At 42.5% G+C, this 10965-nt stretch overlaps 1 protein-coding gene across 1 annotated transcript in view; it reads right to left on the bottom strand.

Moving 5' to 3' along the window:
- GOLGA1 (golgin A1) overlaps positions 1-10635 on the bottom strand; it is a 15658-nt gene extending 5023 nt beyond the window's left edge. The window contains exons 1-15 of the mRNA XM_008947751.1: positions 10501-10635; positions 8895-8985; positions 7482-7556; positions 6901-6998; positions 6434-6466; positions 5590-5718; positions 5116-5285; positions 4586-4697; positions 4367-4462; positions 4019-4144; positions 2830-2925; positions 2289-2384; positions 1867-2019; positions 1547-1642; positions 742-831 (exon numbers count right to left, since the gene is read on the bottom strand). Of these exons, the coding sequence (XP_008945999.1) occupies positions 742-831; positions 1547-1642; positions 1867-2019; positions 2289-2384; positions 2830-2925; positions 4019-4144; positions 4367-4462; positions 4586-4697; positions 5116-5285; positions 5590-5718; positions 6434-6466; positions 6901-6998; positions 7482-7556; positions 8895-8985; positions 10501-10635 (1596 nt within the window). The remainder of the gene's footprint in view (positions 1-741; positions 832-1546; positions 1643-1866; positions 2020-2288; positions 2385-2829; positions 2926-4018; positions 4145-4366; positions 4463-4585; positions 4698-5115; positions 5286-5589; positions 5719-6433; positions 6467-6900; positions 6999-7481; positions 7557-8894; positions 8986-10500) is intronic.
- Between the last annotated feature and the right edge of the window lie 330 nt (positions 10636-10965).

Below are 10965 nucleotides of genomic sequence, written 5' to 3'. Positions count from 1 at the left end.
GCTGAACCCAGCCAGCACAGATCTACAGCAGTCCCAGAAGAATAAATAAACCCAAAGATGGGACTAAGTTCAGTCAAACTTGCTCAGCTGGCAGTTCCCAGCTTAAGCACAAGCTCATTATCCACCACGACCATTTTTAATGGAAGGACAAACAAAACTACCTCGAGTTTACATTTGGTTACTGGACACAACCTCCTCCCTGTGAGGAAGTTCAGAATTTTACACCTGCTGTGCTTCAGAGGGACAAAGATGTGGTTGAAGCACTGAAAGGAGCAATAGCAGAACAAACAGGTTTCTTTAAAACAAACTGTCAGCCAGTCAGTGGCTCCAGGTGCCTGGCCTGTGAGGACTATGCACCATCATACAGATTCCATGGGCTCTGAAATTCTGAGCACAGGTATCCACTTGCTATTACCTGGTCCTCCTCTCAGTTATTTGTATTCAATTGCCAAACTCTGCTGTAGCTCTTAAGCTCTCAAACTCAGGAATATCCCAAACTGTGCAGTCAGCAGCATTTCACAATCCTTCAGTGGAAGAACTCACCTAAGCTGATCATGCTCCTGTGCAGGTATTTGCACAAACACCCTTAAGTTTGAGGTTTACTGAGGCAACCACTGCTGCATGCTGAGGATGTGACTCATTAATGTTCCTGACTGCTGTGATAATGAAGCCCAAATCTAGTCTGGTCTGTGCAAGGTGGGGTCCACCCAAATACATTTTAGACTGTTGGTATTAACCAACCTGCTGCTGTAATTCCTCCCTCTGTTTTCGTGTTTCTTCCAATGCTTTGGCAATTTCAACACTGACAGTCTCTCTGCTGCTCAATTCATTCTGCAAACCAAAAGTCAGTCAAAGGTTACCTGAGACAACTAAAATCAAGTCAGTCTCCTCTTTAAACCCAAATCTATTAGCAACTAGATTTTCTGGGTGTTCTGACACATGATTTATGCTTCCAATTGACAGTTACTGTTTTGTTTCAATGCACTGCTGCTATCTGCACAACTAACAGCAACACAGAACTGATGTAAGAAGCCAAACATATCCAGTGCTTAAAAGATCCTTTTAGTCTCAACTCTCAACTACGAAGTACTTCCCTTCCTACAACTGAACTTTTTTCCAGTTTTGTATCCCAGAGTGGCTACAGAGAAAATTTCCAACAATCTAAAATTATAGTCAAAAGACTGTAAGTACCTGACCAATTTAAGGTTTTAACTTTTGCTTTGAATGCTGTGAGCAGAATTTGATGCTGACCTGGTCTGTATTCATTACTGCTGACAGGATTGAAAAGCTCTTCATGCCTGACAACATGGCAACATATTATTTCTGCCTGATTTAGGCAGACCCAAGCATTCTGTTTCAGGAAATGTTCAGCCATTTCTAATGCTCCTCAAATGCATTTCTACTGAGTATCAGAGACATTTACAGCTCTAAGTGCATGCAACCTGAATGTGACTCCAAGTCCTGAGGACATGACACACTCTGCTGGTGACATTTCTCAAACTCAGCTCTGTATTTAACTGCTGTCACTCACCAGTTAAAGCCTCACCTTTAGCCTGCTCAATTCAGACTCTTGTTTTTTTAAAGAACTCTCATGCTCTTCTCTGCTTCCATTAAGATTTTCATTTTCCTTTTCCAGCTGGCTCTATAAAATCAAGATTGCTTAAACACTAAATACAGTTATGTTAATGCTTTATTTAAACACATCAAATGCTTTGTTCATATTTAGTTTCTCACAGTACGAGATCTTCTATCATGATACCAGGGAGCACTGATTAAGAAAATGGAGACAACATGCAAGGTCCACAAGCCATGTTAAACTAATTTTGTGAAGACTCATATGGCCCACAGAGCAGTTTCTGTACTTACAATCCTGTGCTGAGAAGCTGTTTTATCCAATTCCCAAGCTCTTTCAAGAGCAGCAATCTGAGACTCCAGCCCCGTAACTTTCTGATCATACTGATGTTTCTCACTTAAAATCTGCTGCTGGAATTTACTTCTTTCATCTTCTAGATCAGTTTGCTTAAGAGAAATAAAGAATACTCTGTTAATAAAATGTTATTTTGAAGTTCTGGCAAGAATTTGACACCATTCCATGAGAGATATGTTCAAATTGAAGCAACACTATTCCTTTGGCAGCAACGTCATTGACTCACATACAGACATGAGTTCAGCAGACAAAATAAAAGCAAGAAAATACATGAGTAATGAAATACAACAAAGTGAGTGTCCCTGGAGATGCTGAAGACTGATCTGCTACTGCTTAGTGAATCACCATGCAGGATACTCACCAACTTCTGGACCTTAAGATCCTGCTCAGCAGCTTCTTCTTTGCTTTTTTTCAATGCTTCTGTTGCAATCTGTAGTTTTTGTTCCAGTTCTTTATTCTAAAATATAACCATACATTAAATTCCTTATCCACTGGCATCCACGTTATTAGAAGAAATGTACAGAATGTGGGATGACCCAGTAGAGGAAGGTAAACATTAAAAACATGTAAGTACACAGCTCAGAGAGACTGTCTGCTTAATACATGCTGCTTTTAAAACCTTCACTGGGCCACCAGCCCCAGCAATGCTTCCACTTCAGCTGTCTCTTCAGACAGGGAAGGTATGCATGAGATCTCCACCTTTATGACCTCCAGATGCTTCTGCACCACCCGAGGTGGGGAGATGACCAGAGACATTGATCAGTAAGACCTTCCCTTCAAGATGAAATGTGCTCTCAGCCAAAGGCAAGGCTGCATGTCACAAGGGCAGTGAGGGGAGGAGGTACAGGGAACAAAGAGGCTGCACAGAGTGGGAATCTGTAGTGACATAGTAAATGACTCACTTGTGTTTCCAGCTGGTTCACAGCCTCAGTGTGATGTGTTCTGTCTGCTAGTACCTGCTGCCTCCATTCATCCAGCTTCTGCTCAAGAGTAGCCTTCTGGTGATCACATTGAGATGAAGAAAAGGAGAAAGGATGGATAGAGATAAGGTGTTTTTTTTAATTAAGATTTTTCTTTTTGTTAGTAAAGTCAGACTAAACCAGGACAGTTATTTTGATGTGCAATACAGCTTTGCTCTTGGAACTGCACAGGACCTCCACACATCATGCTGTCTGGGGATGACATCATTAATATTAAGAATGGGAAATTCACTGGCATTCTGTCATAATCCAGGTTTAAACTCTAATCAGCAGCTACATTAATTTTCCAAACCAGGACAAGTTTAAGGTTTTTTTGAAAGCTTAATTTCTCCTGCATCACAGCAGATACACAAAGAAGGTAAAACATCTGCTAGTTATGGCAGTTACTTTCTAAAAGGTTTTACTCCCCCTGTGCTGACTTTAAACTGGCTCAGGCTTACTAAGCCAAGTTTGTACCATAGCAACATTGATCTGAAATGTCTTCTAGGCAAGCCTGAGCAAGGGAAAGCACATCTTCCCTGGTGTCCCCAGCTGGGGAAACACTGCTCCAAGCTGGTTCTGAACAGGAGCATCAGTGCTTGTGAAAGAGATCGAGAAGTAATGACAGAAAGGGCACTAACCAAAGGTATGTTTTTTCCTGTTTTCAGCTGTTTCTTAATGCTTCTGAGGCTCAGGCTTCCAACATAAAACACTGGGTTTGTACCTATGTGCAAACCCAGTCTCCCTCCCTGGCCTGACGCTTTGCAAGTCATGGTAATGGAACACAAAGAACAAGGGAAAGTGTTTGCTGTTCTCTGTAAGGATTTACCAATAAAGCCCTCACGTCGTTCCACCTCCTGTGTGGGTGTTAAAAAGCTGCTCCTTTGCTTCTCAGCAGTGAGATGCATTGCCTAAACAGACAATGCAGAAGGACCAACACAGACAGTATCTACAGGAACAGGCTCGATGCTACCACCCACACAATTCTGTACAGCACTGACAATGTGCCAAAATACACTGAAGGGACAAACGTGCCTGCAACACATCACGTATGATATTCATGTGTGAGAAGGAATGTATGTCCTAAAAAACACTGATTGCACTTGCAAGCAGTCTATAAATGTATAATTACCTCTTTGAGTAGCTCCTGCACGTGTTCATCCCCTGAAAGGTTTCTTTCTAGCTTTTTCTCCAAGGAAGACACTTTTTCCTGCAGCTGTTCCATGAGTTTATTTCTCTCAGCAAATTCAAAAGTCATCTGTGTGAACAAGAAATCACTGATTTTTTTTTGTAGTGAAGCTTTCAGTTAATCCACTGTGGTTTGACTTTAAAAAGTGACATCAGAAAGACAAAAGTCCTCTTTGAAAAGACAATATGATCCTAAAGGACTTTCTAGACACTAGATTTCAAACTCACAGTGCATTACACAAATTTACACCTTCACACCAAAGAAAAGCAGATGCATCTGAAAACACTTAACCTTTTGCTTCTGTTGTTCATATTCCACCTTCAGAGATTCATGCTCCACTTGTAACATTTCCAGTCTCTTCTCACAACCAGAACCTGCAACTCGAGCCTAAAAAATTTGAGAAATTACTTGCTTTGAAACTTATATTTCCAAAAATGCGTAACTGATATCTAATCTAACTTCTGCAGACAAGGAGCTCTTTGAATCAAATCTCACTTAACTCAAACTTACATTTTGCAAGTCTACAGAAAGCTGCTGAATGACAGTTTGTAGCTCCTGTTCTCTTAACTCCAGAGCAGTGATCTTATTTTCTGCATTTGTCTCAGTTGTCATTAGTTCATCTCTTCACAGAAAGAGAATAAAAAGAAGTGACACACCATTCCAGAAAAATAATCTTTAGCAGATGATTCTGCTGCTTATGAAAATGGACTAAGCAACAACAAGACTGTCTTGTCCTAACACCAGCCACTGCTTGATCACATATTAAAAAAAAACAAAACCAAAACAACCCAGTGACAGTTAAGCATTCAAACTATGAAAAAAAAGAACTCATAACAAGCTTACAAAGCCCTAAACAACAACTACTTTAATTGGCTTGAGAAGAAATACAAATTTGGCATTTACATCCACATCAGTTTACTAGGAACAATTATTCAGTCAACTCACTACACTTATAAACCTTTCCAGAAAGACAGACCTGGGCATGAAGCAGCAGCCCAGGGGAGATGACCCACTGCCCCCCGTGGACACCACGCCCGTACCTCTGCGCCTGCAGCTCCACCAGGCGCTGCTGCAGCTCCTGGAGCTCCCTCCTCAGGCCTGACGACTCACTGCCCGCCTCCCGAAGCAGCTCCTTGGCACGGGTGAGCTCTCCACTGCACCTCTCTAGCTCCTGCTCTGTTTTGCTGAGAGATTCTTCCTTTTTCAGAAGCTGAGTATTAGAACGTTATCTTTGACAGCACAGGTGACCCAGCAGTGCTGATAGAGCCTCTCACTCACACTGGTCTTTTTTATTGTGCTATGAGCTGAATTAAATAAGTTAACAAACAACTCCCAGAAAAAGTCACAGTTGAAGTAAACTATGTAATATTGTCTGCATACACCTCCTGTTGGGATTTGACACTAACAAAGACTGTATACAGGCACAAAGGCTAAAAACACTAATGTGGAGCTACCACTAACTTGGCATTCTAACAGAAAGTTTAAGAAAGAAAAAAAGTTTTAAATAATCTTACCATGTGTTTAACTTTGGCAATTTCCTGCTGTTGAAAGCCCTCCAGTTCATCCATTTCATCTCTTTTTTGAAAAAGGTTCAAACTCTGCTCCTTCATTTCTTTTAACTGTGTTTCAAGCATTTTCTTCTCCTGATAAACCAACAAAAACAGAAGGAATCCAAGAATATCTGTGTGCTCATTTCACATCAACTGGAGTTTAGTTAAACTGTCTAGGGAAGGAACCTTGTGGCATCATCAGAGAAGCTTAAGGCTCCAAGACATGTAGAACTAGAAACTCCTCCACATCCTGGTCACAGGAGGCAACATGGAGCAAGTTACCAAACCACAAAAACGTAAAAAAAAATCCATATTCAGCCAATAATCTCCCGACTGAACCCTTAAAAATGGAGAGCTAATGATAGTATGCTTAATGTCTTCACAATCAGATATATTTTAAAATAGACTAGAGCTAAACAGCTGGAAAGACTGAAATTCTGTATTAAAAAAATCCCAACTAAATACTTTCATTCATTTCATGAAACAGATGAGCTACTGCAAGATGAAGTCACTGCCTTCTCCTGCACCCCAGCTGCCTCTGCGGTAATAAAGGAAACTCCTGTCCCACCTTTCAGAAGCAGATCTTTCTCACTGCAATCCATCATTTTTTACTTCCCCACTGAAAAATAATTCCAGAAATGTCTCCTGAAGCACTAGGGCTGGTAACAAAAGCAAAAATTTGGCTCTCCCACTGCACAAATATCAGATAATAAAAAGGGCTGGACAGAGATGAACTGCAGGAAACGTGCAGGCTGATGCTTACAAGTACAGAGATACTTTACAAAAAAATCCTCCAAAGATTGGTTACCTTTTCAACTTGACCCAGCTTCTCCATCCACTCCTGAACATGAAAGGAGAAAAAAAAAATTAATTTGTAGACTTTCAAGAACAACAATTATAACTAAAAAAAAATTAAATTGTATTAACAGACTCTAAGTTGTGGTGATGATTAAAAAAATAACCAGCAAAAGAAAGTAAACTAAAATATAAGTGGCAACAGATCTGCTGCAAGTGATTCTTACCAAACCCAAGTGCAAGCTTAACCTTTCATTAGAATTTGTTGTGGACTCTTTTTAAAAAAACAACAATAAGAACAGTCAGAACAACAACACATCTGACACTGTTTCTGGTGTTTGAACTCAATACTCCCTTCGCTCCTCAACGCTGGCACACTGAGCACACACATCAAACAACTCCTCTCATTAACAGTGACACCTCCTTGAAACATCCAGGTCTCCACAGACAGTCAGAGTTGAGCTGTTCGAGCTCTGTTACCTGGTCCTTTTTCTCTAAGGCCAAAGCCATTCCTTCAGCCATCTTGGCTCGACTGGCCTGGTGAGCTTCATTCTGCTCCTGAAACTTCCTCATGGAGGCTATCAACAGAGAATCACCAGCTGTATTAAAAACTGATCTTTAAAATTGCTTCTCAATTTCCTGCAAGTTATGAATAACTTTAAGTAGCTTCTTCTGCCAGTCTTTAATCCTGCCCTGACTCTCCAGCACTGACACTGTGCCACTTCTTACCTCATGCTTGCACGCTGGACAAATGCCAGAAACAACAGCAGATAGGAATACTGCTCCCCACTGGATTATAACAAAGGTGTAGGTTTCAAAAAGATCTCTCCCGTGTGTTAGCCCAAATTTTGGCAAAAGGAGTATAACTACTACTCTGTTCAACAGCCAACACACTACTGCTGCTTTTTAGACTATAAATAAGGCCAGAACTTGTGTTCTACTTCTTCACAACCTAGAAGTGTACAGTTTGAAAGGAAATTATTAACACATCTGTATATCAAAACTGCTTCCTTCCAACCACGACCATTTTCAACTTAAAACAAAGAGGAGAAGGTACGTACAATCCTGGTGCTTTTCTAATGCATTTTCAAGCTTCTCTTTTATCTTCTGCAAGTTTCGGATCTGATCAGCGTAATCTTGTGTGAGAAGGGCACAGACCAGGAATGAACAGACATTGGGGAAGGAAATTTGCAGAGAAGAAAAAAAAAAAAAAAAAAAAAAGATGAGTGGAAGATGATGATGATTTTCTCAATCAGATTTCTGAGGAAAACTCAGGTGACTATAACAACAAACACGAGTGACCAGCTCTGCGCCGGCCACGGGGTGAATGGTTGGAACAAACAGGAGGACCTGTCCTGGGTGGGCTGGTTACACAGAACAGGGCAGTGCCAGAGAAGGAAGAGCTGTCCCCACTTTTTAGTCTGTTCAAGAGCAGTGACCTATTGACCTCTGTTAAGGAGCAGTGTCTCACTGCAGGATGTGAGCATGGGGCAGTTCAGGATGCTCACATCCTTGTCCCGTGCTCGCTGCTGAAGCCTCACAGTGCCTCTGGTGCTGAGCCCTGGCTGCACCCCCCCTGGGCAACACCTCCCACCACCACTGTGCCTACCAAGCAGAATGGACAGGGCAGGCAGGTGTGAAAAAAACAAGACAAAATACACAGACACCCTGGAGAAGCTTATGAACAACAGAAAGGAGGGTTTGCTCACTGGCTGGGCTGCTCGCACGAGTCTCTAGACACAGTTTCCCTCTCTCCTACTAAGCCCCAACCAGCACTTTGAAGTTTGCCTTGTGCAAACAGGTGAACACTCTGCCCTGTCAAACCACAATGTGAAAACAATTCTGAATCCTATATTTTCCTGAACTGAACAGGAGCCTGGTAGGTCTCCAGAATGAATTAAATAATCCTGAGCTTTTCCCTACTTTCCAAAGCCTTCCGTGAGCTCTGGGATGCAGCAGCAGAACACAGTTCAGCCTGGTCTCCAACCCCCTCCATACCACAGGGCTGGAGAGCAGCATCAGAGCAGAGCCCTGACTATGGCTTTACAGAACAAGCTGTTACCCTGGGCAGAGAAAAAGGCTCAGGACTGCTTTATGTTGAATCCTTTGCTTTTTCTACATTTCAAAGTTAATTTCTTTAAGGATGGCACTGTGCTGCTGTCAATATCAGAAAGCTTAGATACTAAGAGAACCTATTACATACATGAAATAAATAAAAGTGGGGAAAGACACTATCTGAAGCACGGGGACAGAGAGCCATTCCAGCTTCTCAAAAGAATCATATAAATGTGTCATGAAATCAGCAGAAAAGAGTCCTTATAAGAAAGCACTTACAGAGGATGCTACCCAGGTGACAATCAACAGGGCTGTTACAAATCAATTTTCAAAAAACCTAACCACATGTATTTTTAATAAAACACTCAAAGGGAACTATTTCCTGAAGGAATAGGGTGCTACATTATCAAGACACGTACCAGACAGCTTGACCTCCAATTTTCTTATTTGTTCATTTCTTCGGAACAACTGGGATGAAAGATCCTCTCTAGAGCTGCTTCCATCAGAAGCCTCGGTGGAAAAACAACACTCATGCAAGTTACAAAATTTTGAAAAAATGATCCTAACATCACATACTAACTCTCCAATACTGAACTCTATCCCTCCCAGGAATAATGCTTCAGCTTTTCACAACAGGGGTAAGCTGCACTAGCACAGCAGAACGCATAAAAAAATGCTGAAGAAGGAAATCAGTAAGTGCCTAGACAGCCAGCTCTGCAACACTGGCCTGTTCACCACACACAGCACTCCCAAAAAGGAACAGCTAGAAACCCTGTTCAAACTGACCACGGAGGAACTGGCATAATAGGAGGCCTGAGGGTGACAAAACAAGGCTCTGCAGGGCAGCTTTCAGCACGGGTAAAAGTGGAAATCTTCTGAAAAACTACAGAGAACAGAAACAGCACCACTCTTCACACGGGTGAGCTCAGGCGAGTGCTGATGCCATTCTTGTCTTTCCATGCAGCACCCACTGCAAAACCAACTTATGACTCCCTATGGGGTTTTTTCTCCATAAAAATCAATATTGAGAACAATTAAATTAATATTGCTAAACCAACTAGTTCTTGGAGGTTTTCTGAAAGCCACTCAAGACTCCTGCTGTTGGTGTTATTTGTTTTCTGTTCTCTAGACTCTCAAGATGGCAAATCAAATTCCTACACCAGAATGTTACGTGCAATAGAATTTCAGAAAAACACAATACTAATATATTTCCATTGTAAAATTCATTTAAACATTAGGAGCTCCAACTTTCTGTTTAACCAATCTGAAACTTCAGCTGACCTTCAGAAAAAATGAGTTAAGACTCAACCACACAAACAAGGTCTCCATTTTGCAGGCAGCAAACCTGAACCATGGACTGACTTGCTGGGACACAGCAGGTCCTGCTGGCTCTGGCTGGGGTGTGAGCTGTGCCTTCATCTGGGTTTTCAAAAATGTGATGGACAGGAGCAGCAGAGCATGGCAGGGCTTTGTTTAACCCCCCACTCCTGGAATTACACCGCTTGCCCCAACAATGCCTCCTAGCAGAAGAGTTTAAACCAGAGTAGTGGAGGAACCATGGTACTCCTGAGTGGAACACAACTGCACAGGGGTTCCTGGCAGGGACAGAAGCAACTCATTCCAACAGAAGAGAGCCAGGAAGGGAGCCAGGGTGAACACAGGTCCAAAACAGGGTGAGAGCTAACCAGTACCTAGCTTGCTTTCCTACCCTGTTACTTAAATATTACTACAGCTTAACTCTCTTTTTGTGCCTGCTTAACAATGTTCTGTATTGAGATAGTTTTGTAACAGATGGTTACATGGGAATATAAACCTCCTAGTAACTACTGTGGTAAACATGTAAACATGTTCTCCTCAGTACTGAAGTTTATTCAGGTTGATGATTCATTTATGTATTAAGATGCACACCCAGAAAGACACCACAACACACATTCAACTCGTATGCTAGACTTCAGATGGTTGTCTGTAAAACCAAACCAGGAACACGGTAAGGGAAATCAAAATTCAAAGCCAGGCATAACTTACAAAGTCATCTCCAGAGTCTGCTCCCGCAGAAGTGATCGACTCCTTGCTGACCGACCTGGGGATCCTGGCAGCTCCGACGGGCCAGGGAGCAGTAGCTGCCTCCTCTGCTATCTTCTTCTTCAGCTTGGCAAACATGGTCCCGCTCTACGGCACGGAAGGATCCAGGTACTGCCAACAGCTGCCACCTCCGACAGGTTTAACGTACTGACGCTCTGTTTAAAGCTTCCAGATGCCGCAATTTAATTCTGCGCCTCATCCACTGTTTTACTGCGGTTCTAGCTCCGCTAAAGCCTTCGCAGCCCACCAGTACCTGCAGATTCAAGACACACGTTGCCGCGCTGGAGCGTTCGACCCGCATCAAACGCCCGAACGTACCCGAACGCCTCTGCCACAATAACGAAGTCACCGGAGCAGAACCCTTTAAACCCCCAGCCGGCCGCGGCCGTGCCGGCGCCCAGCGGCCCC

This window comes from Merops nubicus, unplaced genomic scaffold (genome assembly GCF_000691845.1).
Source record: "Merops nubicus isolate BGI_N331 unplaced genomic scaffold, ASM69184v1 scaffold19809, whole genome shotgun sequence".
Classification (NCBI taxonomy): domain Eukaryota; kingdom Metazoa; phylum Chordata; class Aves; order Coraciiformes; family Meropidae; genus Merops; species Merops nubicus.
The sequence above is the reverse complement of the archived record's forward strand: the minus strand, read 5'-3'. Positions and strand labels throughout refer to the sequence as shown.